Raw genomic sequence first — 13,605 nt, forward strand, 5'->3', positions numbered from 1 at the left:
TAACTACAGACACCACCCAGGTGGCCGTATCTCCTGCTGACGACGATGAGGCCAGTGACGTCACCGGAACACCACCAGTCCCACCTCATTATTTACAAACCGAAAAAAAATAAATAAATAAAAACCCCACAAAATTATTTATTACTAAAAGCTTAAGAAAAAGCACGTGATTTTATCTCGAAGGTTCGCGGAACCCAGTCAAATTCAATTTCAATTTCCAGCCTTCCCCAATTGTTCAACCATTATAAATCCCACCCGATATCTCCACCACTCCCTTCCAACCTGAATCCAATTCTTACACTCACTGGACGTGATCGGAAACCCTAACAAGATTGCAAAACCAAAAATGCACAATACCACTTTGGACGCCATCCGGCATCACCTCCTCGACGATCCTGAAGTCCCATCCTCCGCCGCTACTTCACCTTCACCTCCGACCTACCTTCGCACCTCAAGCTTCGGCCGCTTCGTCGCCGATCACTGGATCGACCTCCCCTTCCGCCCAGACGACTCCGACGACATGGTCGTCTACCTCGCCCTCCACGACGCTTTCAGCAACGGTTGGATTCCCGCACTCCCCTGCTCCGGTGGCGCCGTTCAGTCACCGCTGGAGAAGCCGAATTCACCAGATCCGGAGACCCCGCCGGAGAAGGAGAAGCACTACCGCGGCGTGAGGCGGCGGCCGTGGGGCAAGTTCGCGGCGGAGATTAGGGATCCGGCCAAGAACGGTGCTAGGGTTTGGTTGGGAACATTTGAGACGGCGGAAGAAGCTGCGCTCGCATACGATCGCGCCGCTTATCGGATGCGTGGATCCCGTGCGCTTCTCAATTTTCCACTTCGGATCGGAAGCGAAAACGGGGCCGGCGAATCGCCGGCGAAGCGTGCGATTTCTGTATCATCGCCTTCCTCTTCCTCGTCTTCTTCGTCTAATTCGTTTTCGTCTTCTTCATTGTCGTCTCAATCGACGACTTCGGTGAAGCGGAGGAGGAGAGGACAGGCGGCAGCGTTGAGTGTGGGCCCGGATTCGCCGGCGGCGGTTTATTCTCCGGCACCGGTACCGGTTCAATTTCCGGCTCAGTGGCATCCCGACGAGATGAGTGGTTGAGCCACTGGCAGATGTCGGTCAGAAGTTTCGTGTTTGTCATCTCAGTGCGTATAAAGCTGAAGCGATGCCTTTTGTGCCTCTAGATATTGGGCGAACAATGAAAAGTTTAGGAGGGGCAAATTGCAAAAAAATGAACGTTGATAATTCAACGAGATTGGAGAGCTTGAAATAATATTTTTACATAGCACACAATTCCAATTTATTTACATATCTCACACCTAAACTTTCATATTTATACATATAACACACTCAAATCTATACTATCATATCAAATATAGAACTACCATCTCTTTTTACCAAAGTGCTATATTTGTAAATACAAAAGTTTAGATGTGACACGTGTAAATAAATAAGAATTGTGTGCTAGGTATGTAAATTGCCTAAAAAGGTTTAACAAAAATATTTTTTTAGCTACTTAAGGTAAATTAGTAGCATTCATATATGGGTGTGGTTTGAGTTTTTGGAAGTTGTTGGGCTTGTTGTGAAGTTGGGCTTGTTGTATGAGTAACATATGATTTGGGCTTTGAGGGCCTATTGTACAAGGATATTCCTATATAAATATTCTTTTAATTTTTTTTTTAATTCAAGCTTGCAGTGAATGATGGTGGATTATTCTTTTGAGATATAATGAGTGAGAATAATTTAATATAAATTTTATTAAATTGTATTCTCAATCATTTATTGTTATCAAATTAATTAATTAAAATTAATATTGTATTAATTTCAAAATTAATAAAACCTTAATCTGATTAAGCTCTATTGTGTGTGTGTGTGTGTGTGTGTTAAACCTACTAGTTTGAATAATCAGTAAAGTCTAATTACGGGCTGAGCAAGAAATCAACAACATATATAAGGAATTAAAAAAAATAGTTAATATAGCTGAGTAATCAAGCAACTAGGTTGATTGAGTTCTTCCTTGAATTCACTTCCTTCCACTTATACACTCCAATAAGTAGTCACTAGTGAGAGGGGGGGAACTCCTACTTTAGAGTGATGACATGTTCACATTTTATTGTAAAACAATTTGTTGATGTTTGTGACTTTTTTGGCACGTCATGATGACGTACTCTGTCAGAAAATATCATTGGATTTCATTAGTAGATATTCTAAGGTGGCCCGACTCCATTTCGCAAAAGAGGGTCTGGTATCGTGGTCATACATGGCAACATCATAGTGCCAAAAAAATAAGTGAAGTGTCGTGACACACCAATTTAACGGCACAACATGAGGAGCAAATAATGTGCCCTTGTGAATGCACCTTCATGTGTTTCAAGAAACCTACTACACACCACATGCATACCTTAGTATGAATAGTTAAGACATTTTTGTCGTTATTTAACCCAATGGGCCCCACAGAAGTTTAGTGTCGTGGCATTGCAAAGTTTATAAATAGGACTTGAGGCCAAACAAAAATTCATTCGATCCCTTAATTTTTTTAATCTTTGCCTCTTTGTTGTCGATGCCCTCATTTAAAAATATATGAAGAGTAACTCATGACATTTTCTTCACAATGGAGTGGAAAGCAACATGCCAATGAGACAGACAAGTAATTTTATCCTATTCTTGACTTGCTTTCCTTATGATTTTTTTGCCCAAGAAATTTTATCCTATTATACAGAAGCAAACATAGCTTTTGAAGGTTGTTGAAACTGTTCAAATTTTTGGAAGTCGAATAAACTAAGATAATTCTTGTAACTATTGATCAGATAAATTCTTTATATGTTATTTTTTTCATTAAGCTTAATACTCAAGGATGAGTGTAAATAAAGTACATATTATCTTTTACTTTAAGCAAAGCAAATTATGTTGTGGCAGTTGTCCCAATTTTCAAGTATTAAATCATGACAATGAGCAACATAAAAGTCCAGTAAATATGATTCATTTTATCCATCAACATCATCCATGTAACATTATAGACACTTTGATTATCCTAATAATTGGAACAATTAAACTCTCCCCAACTTCTTCACTATCGTCATCAAGTATTTTGAATAAAAATTAGACATATTTTACAAAGGTTGATACATCAACATATTTCCAAAATTATGCTCCACAACGAGTGTTAATGAGAAAATTTATAATACTTATTTGCCTTGTACCCGACCAACTATGTGACATTGTTATAACTTTTATCTCATGTCATGTCTTCTTCACTTCATCAATCATTTTTTTTTTTGTTATTTTAAACTCCTCAAACGACATCTAAGTTCGCAGCTCATATGTGCTCGAAAGATTCAACCCCTCGCTTATAATTCCCAACAAAGCGAAATATGTTGATGCAACCCCTAAGTAGGGGTGTCAATCGGGTCAACAAGTAGGGTTCGGGTTCGACACAAATCGGGTCAACCCGAACACGACCTGAATAATAAACGGGTCGAAAACTAAAATCTGAATGCGGGCTTGACTAGTTAACCCAAATTTTTGTGCTTATTAGGGTCATGTTTTGGTTTTTGGGTTCAACTGGAACCCAAACTCAAATAATAAACGGGTTGAATTCGCTAACCTGAATCCGACTTGAAAAATATTTCGATCATCCCTATGCCGAATTCGAGCCATGTTGGCGTGTCGGGTCAATTTTTGACACTCCTACCCCAATTCACATTAAAAGGAATTTCATTCTCATAAAAATATATTGTAATATTTAAACAGAATATGTTTTTGTGTTCTTTAGCAAAAGCGCAAAAGCGAGTAACAGATTGAGAGCTAAAATTCTCATATTCGTCCACATTCACAACAAATTTATACATTAGTCCATGGGTTTCTCTATTAGAAGAAAGCAAATGACTTTCACTGCTAGAACCATTAAATTGAAAACCTAAATAATAAATATTCACAATCATCACTTTCATATCTCTTTGCATTGTTTATTTTTTTGGTGGCGAAGGTCATCAAAAAGCTTGCAATCCCTTCTAAGAATACTTGAAATGTCCACTGAAAGTCTCAAAAGTTTCATCATACAGTAGCATGAGAGCCTATCTAGTTACGATCTCGGCCTCAAAAAGTTGAGGACATTGGTAAAACACTTGGAACTAGCAAATAAGCATATTCAAGCTAAAGAATCTCGATCACCTGTAGGACCCTCACAAGCTCCGACTACTGATGAAGAGCACAAATGCGAGAGCCTCAAGATCAGAAAAATACAAAAATCTCTTATAATAGGGGAACATCTCGGAATAGAACAACCGTAAGGGATTAAATTGTACCTGACTTTATAGTCGATTTTCTCGGGGTTCAACATAAGAAGAAGTTGATACTAAAAAAAACCTTAAAATGGACACTCTTTGTTGATGGAGCTTCTGGAACTACAAGAAGAGGTATATGCTTTGTTTTATGTAATCCAAACACATTCATCCTTACTCACTCCATCAAAGTTGACTTTGAATCTACCAATAATCAAGTTGAATATGAAACACCGATTGCAGAAAATTAGCTATCATTGGGGATGGGGGTTACCCACATGATAGTTAAATATGATTCTCATCTTGAAGTAAATCAAGTTGGTGGGCTCTTTAAGACGAGAAATCCCATTATGATGAAATATCTCATTATAGTTGAGGAGAAAAAAAGAAGATTTAAACATTTTCAAATGGAACACATTGCAAGAGATGAGAATCAATTCTCTGACCTCCTCTCATGACGAAACAAGATTCAAAGTCAGTGGACTATGGTCCTTCAGTGGCTAGCCATATACATAGTTAAAAATATGAAAGTAGAAATACATGAGATGAAGAGTTAGATCAATCCCTTTCCACATGAGTGATACCCCCAGGTATTAAGTATCTCCAAAGATTATGAATTAAGGATGCCCATTTTGTGATAGCTAGTGGATAACTTTTCTTAAGATCTTTTACCTCTCTTTTGCTTGAATGCACCAGAGAAGAGGAAAAAAAGACCATTTTACGAGAAGTATACTCTAGGGAATGTGAAATTCATTCCCGAGAAAGAACATTAGCTAATCGAGAATTATGGCAAGATTATTTTTGGTTGACTCTCAAAAAAGAGGTAGAGGAATTTTTTAGGAGATGTGAACAATGTCAGAAGTTTGCCTCCATAAAACAATTACCTTTTCACGAGCTATAACCAATAAATAGCCCTTGGCCATTCGCGGTCTGAGGAATGGATCTAATCGTAGCTTTGCCATAGGGAAAAGGGCAGTGTAAATATATCCTAGTCATGATAGATTATTTCTCTAACTAGATCTAAGCCAGGCCTTTGGCCCAGATTACCAGTGAGGTTGTTAGGAACTTCATTTGGAGTGATATTATAGGCAGATATGAATTACCAACGGTCACTATCACTAATAATGGAATCCAATTTGTGAAAAGGATAATGAGGCAATTTTGTAGCAAACAAGGGATAAAGCTCAAATTCACTTCTGTCCATCATCCTCAAACAACAGTCAAGTAGAAGCTGCTAACAAACTCATTCTGACTTAAGAAAAAACTAGAAGAAGCCAAGGGGAATTGGCCAAAGGTACTTCCATCAGTCTTATGGGCTTTAAAAACAACGACTATGGGATAGACACCGTTTGCGTTATCCTATGGGAATGAGCAGTTCTTCCAGCATAATACAATGTGCATTGTCTTAGGATCCTCACTGCCTCTTAGTACAGGGATCCAAACTTGATAGCTGGAAGATAATAATTGATAGAGTCCTACATGATTATCTTGTGTTCCTAGAAGAACTCAGGAACCAGACCTCCTTACAATAGGAGAAGGTCAACGGAGAATAACAAAACACTATAATGTCAGAACCAGAGAACTACAGTTCAAAAATGGGGACTTTATCCTTTGAAAGACAGATTTGACGACTCGTGAATAGGCCCTCAAGAAATTCGAGTCTTCCTGGACTGGTCCTTACATATTCAAGGAGCAAGTGGGTCTTGCAGTGTATTGTTTAATCTCATACTCAGAAGTTGAGATTCGTAGGACTTGGAGTAGAGATGATTTGAAAATATTTTATCTCTAATATAAATGGATAGTGATGTGGATTTCTCTATGATCAAATATCTGCCAACATTAAAGAGGGTTGAAATGATGCGAGCACAGAAAATGTTAAGAACAACGTAGAAAAGAGAAAGAGAAATGAAGACGAACTTTATTTCTTCAATCAAATGTTACAAACACTCAAAGTAAACCCCAACCATACATATAAGTTTGACAATAAATACAAAAGTTAAATCTCTCCCAATTCCTTTTTAATTAGACAGGAAATCATAAAGGAAGGTGTAGGTTTTACTGAGTCTAGCTCAACAACTCCCCACAAAAATCCTCGCTCTCTCCCAATTCCTCCACCATCAAATTCATTCAAACTCCTTGCGGTACAAGTGAATTTGAAGAAGACACAGAAGAGGAAGAAGAAAATGAGTATGGTCTCGTTAAACAATAGAAAAAGTTCACAAACTAACTCCTCACCAATACAGTGAGAAGTTTGCATGACTGACAAGTGTGGTGCCAAAAGACACGAGCAGCTAAAGTTGTCACACCTTTTGCCTACTTCTGCATGAACTAACATATGGGTAGGATGTCCACTCCAAGAATGTGTGTTGACCTCATTTTTGGTCACATAGGACTTGCAAGGGCATCATCCCTCGATCTGGTGTAGCCAGATTGGCAAAAGTGAACATGCCCATTTTTTTGGCCAAGCGTGGTGACGCCAAGCCTGGGGGTGACCACACCCAAAAGTACCTCGGTGCAGTCACACCTAGCTTGGGCGTGACCATTTTAAAAGTTCCTCAGCGTGATCACATTAGGCCTGAGCGTGACCGTGCGTACGTATAACTGGAGTGACCACTCCGTGTGGCCACTCCGTTTGACACATCATTGATCCTTGGCTTTTGTCCATGAATTAAACCATGAACCATCGCTCAGTTTCGCTGGCGGCGATCTGTGGTTCCTTAATCGCCTGATTCATCTATGTCGTCGATACACCACTTAATCAGACCAAGTCTATAAATTGGAGGTCTTCGGTGCTCTCCGGACAATCCCCAACTCTTCGGCACTTACCTCAGATAACCCAAACAAAGGAAGAAGAAGGAAAGCAATCCTCTGGCGAGCCTCCTCCTCCCGGTAAGTTTTGTGATTACTTGTTTTTAATTTAGGTATTTTTAATTACTACGTTTTGAGTTAATTTTAGGCTAGATTAATCAAATCAATAGCCTTGGATTAAGCTTGGGTTTGGGCTCAACTCATATCGACTTGGACCTAACCTAAATCGAACATCCCTAAATCTAGTCTAACCTAGCCTAATCCTCAAACTCAACCTAACACAATCTCTAAACCAAAACCCTAAACTAAATCCTAGGCCTAAACTTATAGATCTAGCCCATCCTAGGTTTAACCCAAAATCAACCTTAGACCTAACCTAACTTAGGCCTAACCCAAACCCCAAATTTGACCCAAATCCGACCCAACCCAAACCTGACCTAGCAAAGACCTAACCTAACTTAGGTCTAACCCAAACCAGACCCTTACACTTAACCCAATCTTGATAAGAACCAAGCCTAACCTCAGACCTAACCCAACCTAGGTCTGAACAAAACGTAAACGTAGGACTAACTCAACCTAAGTCCAACCCAAGCCCAACCTTAGTCCTAACCCAGCCTAAGCCAAAGCCAAATCCAACCTTTGACCTGACCCAATCCAGATCTCACCTAATCTAAACCCTATACCTAACCCAGGTTTGACCTAACCCATACCTGATTCGACATAAACATAAGCCAACCAGAGTCAACCCAAATCAAACTCATCTTAACTCGGGTTAACTCAAACTTAACCCAAGCCAAGTTGGATCAACCTAGCCTAACATGGGTCAACTGAAATCTAACAAAAGTCAACCCGACTTAGCTTGGGTCAACTTATACCTAACCCAAGTCAACCCAAATTAACCCAGCTTAGCCCGGGTCAACTTAAACCTAACCCAAGTCAACCTGGATCAGCCCAGCTTAACTCGGGTCAAACTAAATCAAACCCATCTAAACCTAGTTCAAACCTAAATCAAACTTAAGCCAACCTGGGTCAACCCAGCTTAACCTAGGTCAAACCCAAATCAAACTTAAGCCAACCTGAGTCAAAACAAATTTAAATCTAAGCCAACCTTGGTCAACCGAACTTAACCTGGGTCAAACCAAATCAACCCAGACTTAATCTGAGTCAATCCTAACCAACTTAAGCCAAACTAAGCCCAATTATAGCCTAAATCAGTTGATTGTTTTCATACCCTAGCTCAATCTTGAGCAATCCTAAGTTTAGCTTGCCTCGGCCCGATCTTAGCCCAAGTATAATTCAAGGCTAAGTATATGTGTTTGTTATTTCATGTTTATTTTTTAATTTTATATGTTATTTCATGTTAAAAAATCAAATAAAAATAATAAAAAAATACATAAAAAAATTATGGGTGGAAACCTCTCACAATATGGTTTTCCCCACAAATATAAAAGAATCAAATCTCAAACAAAAAGAATTCAAAATTTAGAAAAACTCTGATTTCTTAACATGACTAACAAACATAAGAAATGAAACAAGACATGAATTAAAATATTGAACTTTAAATAAACATCTAAAACACACCAAGATAAAGATCGGGAACAAAACATTGGTAAATCCAACATGAACCTTAGGTTAGCTAATTTTAAACCACAGTAAGGGCCGCACACTTACCCCATGTATGATTATAAAACCCTGGGTTAGTTTAGGTACTCTAGTTGGTGCTAAGGACTATGTCATACAAAACAAAAGACCTACCCTCTAAGACTAGAGGGAATACCTTAGAATGAAGTAGCACATGGTTACTGAAAAAGGTAATTCAAATTGCTTCGAAAACTATAAATCGACATGATTTGGCTTACAAAGAGGATTCCTGGTTATGAGGCCGGTCATAGTCGATGAATATCAATATTCCTGGTACGACAAAAAGCCCTGGACATCTTGATCGAGGATATTATTCCCAAAATCTAGGTAAGCCCGCCTATAAAATTCCTTATAGAGTTTATGATTTCATTTATTATCTAGATATCATTATATTCAATCACTTGTTTATTTTGATTTATAAAATTATTTGATAATAAATTTATTTAAAAAATCAAGTGCTCATTCAAATTATTAGCTTATTTACCATTTTTATATGAAAAATTATGTACAAATCAAAATTTTAGTTTTATATAAAAAACTAAGTACCCATTTAAATTTTAACTTGTTCCATTAATATAATCAAATTAAGTACAAATAAAATATGAAAAAATTTAAGCAACTCAAGTATGAATATATTTGTAAAAACTCAGCTTAATGTCACGGACAAAAAACCCCACATCGGCTAGGTGTACGGCCGAAAAATAGTATTTAAGTCCTGGGCTGCCTACCTCTCTTAAGAGCTCTTTTTGGAGGTGACAAGTGGTATCAGAGCAGATTATTGTTTGTCAGGTGTGTGGATTCTCCATGGTCCAGTGGGACTCTCGGTGGAGCTGATCGGTGATGATGACGTCACGTGATTGGGTGGAGGAGAATGTCACAGACAAAAAGTCTCACATCCGCTAGGTGATGGGCCGAAAAACAATATTTAAGTCCTAGGTTGTCCATCTCTCTTAAGAACTCTTTTGGAAGGTGACATTAAGCTCGAATTGAACATGAACAACTTATACTTCAACCAAGTTAAGCTTAATCCATGAAATACTCAAATTGACTCGGCCAAGCAGGTTGCAGCGCTATTCATAAGACATTTTGAAAATAAATTTGTTTCAAACAAAAGAAACATTTAAACAAGCCAAATACAAATAAATATTAGTCTTGCTTTAAGCTCAACGCATTTACACCCTTAGGAGGGTTTCTAACAGGACTTGGTAAATCCGGACTAATCGTATCCAAAAGGGTTAAATCCAAGAAAGAAAAACCTTTAGTTCTATTAATGTTAAATCAAACTAAATTCCTTCTATTTAGTGACAAGGGAAGCCATAACTCAACGGTGAATTTTCGACCTCACTTAAATCTATTAAATTCACAAAATAATCAGAAGGTGAATTCTCTTCCTCACTTAAATCTGTTAAATTCACATAATAATCAGATTTAATAAATCTAAGATTCATTGAAATGAAAGAAATATTGGATTTAAGAGGATGACATTCAAGATCTATTTATCTTGTATTAGGCAGTATTTACGTTAATCCATCGTAAATTCCGTTTATATTGTGTATCAACCCACAGAAGCCCCTCGAGCTTACCGACGAGTTCTCAAGAGGTCTCGGTCACTCAACGGCCAGTAAGCACCACTGTACAAGACAAAATCAATTGCCGACATATCGTCTCCTCTAACTTCTACACCGACCCCCATCGGACTCGGCGCTGAAAACCTATTTTCCCGATCCATGGCCGTGGAGCCGCCAAGCATGGAGAAAATGGAATCATCGTGCTCCGATGCTTTGCAATCTTCGCGCTCTTTGCCTTCCAGGTTAGGGAAACTCGACGGAGACGCAGCGTCGGAGACGTCCTCCATTCACTCTCTTGAGAACTCTGAGAGAAAGGAAGCTGATGTGTCGGTAATCCCTATCTATTTCTCTTCTCATCGCATTTTGTATTAAGCGATTTAATTCCGGATCGGTTTGTTGAGGTCGCAGGTGTCATCGGCTAGGAGCGAGGAGTACAGGCTGCTATTCCGTCTCCCTCCTGATGAGGTTAGTTTGTGACAGTGTGTTGTGGTTGTATGGTTTTCGTTTGTGTCGAGTTTTATGGGGTTGTTACATGGTGTTGATTTTCTTGCTTTAATGATTTTGTTATTCTGGCATTCGTTCTTAGAGTATAGAAAGAGTTAGGGGTGTCGGGTTTCTTGGATAGAACCCGGATTTAGGGTGGTCTGTGTCGTATTTTCGTGGTTAGAACTTGGAGTTAGTGTGATCTTGGTTTAAGCCACCGTTTTCAAAGGTATAACAGGAATGGTAAAGTTGACATTTTTGTGATACAAGTTTCCGTTTTTAAAAAATTGACTAGGATCTTGACTCTGTTATTGAAGAAGTTATTGTTTTTCATAATGGAATGCTGAATTGGAGCATGTAGATATGTTAGGTTCTGGAGTTTTATTGTATTTCTGCGACCTTTTAGATTTAGTTTTGGATGTTATTGTTGAACCTACAAGTCCAGCAAGGCGAAGGCACTCACCAAGTTGTCTTTATTATGTAGTAGAAACTGAGGCACTGATGTGCTTTCTATGCTTCCAATGTATGAATGCCTGAATTTCTGTTTTCTCTTAAAATATTGTATGAAATCCGCAGAAAATCTCTATTCTGTTGTGCAGAGGGACATAAAAATACATGCAAGCACATGCTTAGTCAGTCCATGTTTTCTTTATACACAAAAAAGTGAAATTTGCATGTTCATTTATTACTCTAGTTTGCTCATGCATATGTTGGTGCTGGTCAATACATTTATTCTGACGATGATCCTGATCCCTCAACTTACATTGAAAAATAATAAGTTTAGTTGGTCTTCTTGTGGAAGATGTGATGCATTTATGACATCCATTTTTAGCTCTGTTAGCCGTAAAAGATGATATTTTGTTTTGGATCTAACTAAATTACAGTTGTATTCGTTAGTTTGTTTTGCATTTTTGTTAGGTTAATATGTCATTTGATACTAGCACTTTAGTTCAGTAACTGAATCTTAATGGTTACAACCTTTCTTTATTTCAACATCCAATCAGAATTTTGGTGAATTTAATTGATAAATTGATCTTTTAAGTAGGACTGTCATTACATTATTTTTTTCTATCAACAATTGGTTGGACCAAAATGAAAAAAACATTGAAGTTGTTGACCAAATTATGAAATAGTGCTGATGATTCAAGCACATCTTATCAAGAAGATAAGTTGATTGTGAGTTCAATGGTATCGGATAGTTTCATTTTGTTGTGAAATGTGAAATGAAATGTTACGCTTTTCTTATTTCCAATTTCTTGCACATTATCTATCGTTAAAAAATGCATGACTTAATTCATCATTTGTATAGGTCCTTGTTCAGGATTTCAACTGTGCCCTTCAGGAAAATATACTTCTTCAGGTAATTTTTACTCCTGGCAGCTCATATTGCAGCTAAGTTAATTGATATCGATGTTGCTTTTTAATCTTATTTCTAATTTGTATCTAGCAATATGCAGTTTTAATGGCTTCTTAAATTCAAACTGCACTTTGCTGAGATTTGACTGCATTTTATTGTTTTGAAATCTAGATATAATCCTTCATAAGATAATGGACTTTGAATTTTTAAAAGAAAGCTTACCACGATTCAATATTGGCGTGCTGTTTACCAATATTAGATTGGGTCGTAATTATTTTTTAACTTTTCTAAAGACTGAATTGTATTTTCAGGGACACATGTATCTGTTTGTTCATCATATATGCTTCTATTCGAACATATTTGGATTTGAGACAAAGGTACTTACTCCTTACAAATTTCCATGAGAAAGTTGTTACATATAAAATGGTTTCCGGTATACTACAAGTATTTTTTTTCCCCCTTTTTATTAGCTTGTAGATACTTTCAATATGATCTTTTTGTGCTAATTCCACTTATCATGGCTTTGCATTCTTCAAGGGTGTATTTGAATGGATTTTTGAGATATTTGTTCATCCAATGGTAGATTTTCATTGATAATGCTTCCAAACACCTAAGTCTCATAAAAATTTTTTAAGATGCAAATGGAAGTTATTTTGTTTTAATTGACGCATGTTCAATATATGATAATTAATGAGCTCAAAGATTTAGTATCTGATATGTGATTTTAATGCATTTGAAATTAATAATTGTTATTCAATATTGCTAAAAAATTAAGTGATATGAAAGCGTGGTAAGTTTAGGTATCTTGGCTCTATTATAATTAATTTTGGGGATATAGTTGCAATGATAATTTTTAGAGTTGTGGTTGGGTGGCTAAAATCCTGAAGTTCTTTTGGAGGGCTTTATGATAATAGAATATCAGCATCATCATCACTAGTCTTATCGGAATTATTTGGGCTTGACATCATGAATCCTCCTTTTTTATTCTTTGCATTTGTGTGTTTTTTAAGTTTATAAATCTATTCTTTGTAAACTATTTTGAAAACTTATATTCATGAAATTTCTTAGGTCTACCTCTTTTCTTCATAATTATTTGACATTAGTTTTATGAACTCATTTAATGAACATATTTTTTTATTCTTTTTTTTCTATATATTCAAACCTCCTAAGTTTATATTTAATAGATGCTACTCAAATCCTTTTTATAATATAATCATTCTAAAATTTATCATGCTTATTTTCACCACACATCTATCTTTAAATTTGTCTACTGCCGATTCTTGTGGCCGAACGGCTTGGTCTGGCTTGCATCTGCAAAGATTTATTATTATTGAAAGTTCTTTTTTGCTGTAAATTTTTTTTTTAATGTTTCTTTATAGTGTTTATACAAGTGTTATTTTATGATTTAACTTTATTTTTGGATGTTCTGGTAACCGGGAACACTGCTGGCAATAACATTCCTGC

At 37.1% G+C, this 13,605-nt stretch overlaps 2 protein-coding genes across 2 annotated transcripts in view; both read left to right on the plus strand.

The window, feature by feature from the left end:
- The first annotated feature begins 233 nt into the window (after positions 1 to 233).
- LOC110028628 (ethylene-responsive transcription factor 2) lies at positions 234 to 1,236 on the plus strand. Its single transcript, XM_020730553.1, has one exon. It carries the CDS (start codon positions 347 to 349, stop codon positions 1,103 to 1,105), a length of 759 nt encoding a protein of 252 aa, XP_020586212.1. The 5' UTR covers positions 234 to 346; the 3' UTR covers positions 1,106 to 1,236.
- A 9,044-nt stretch (positions 1,237 to 10,280) lies between these two features.
- The window catches only part of LOC110028608 (protein VASCULAR ASSOCIATED DEATH 1, chloroplastic), a 35,399-nt gene continuing 32,074 nt past the window's right edge, over positions 10,281 to 13,605 (plus strand). The window contains exons 1-4 of the mRNA XM_020730524.1: positions 10,281 to 10,631; positions 10,710 to 10,766; positions 12,094 to 12,144; positions 12,453 to 12,518. Coding sequence (XP_020586183.1) covers positions 10,461 to 10,631; positions 10,710 to 10,766; positions 12,094 to 12,144; positions 12,453 to 12,518 — 345 coding nt within the window. The 5' untranslated portion in view covers positions 10,281 to 10,460. The remainder of the gene's footprint in view (positions 10,632 to 10,709; positions 10,767 to 12,093; positions 12,145 to 12,452; positions 12,519 to 13,605) is intronic.

This window comes from Phalaenopsis equestris, unplaced genomic scaffold, assembly GCF_001263595.1.
Source record: "Phalaenopsis equestris unplaced genomic scaffold, ASM126359v1 Scaffold000517, whole genome shotgun sequence".
Classification (NCBI taxonomy): Eukaryota; Viridiplantae; Streptophyta; class Magnoliopsida; order Asparagales; family Orchidaceae; genus Phalaenopsis; species Phalaenopsis equestris.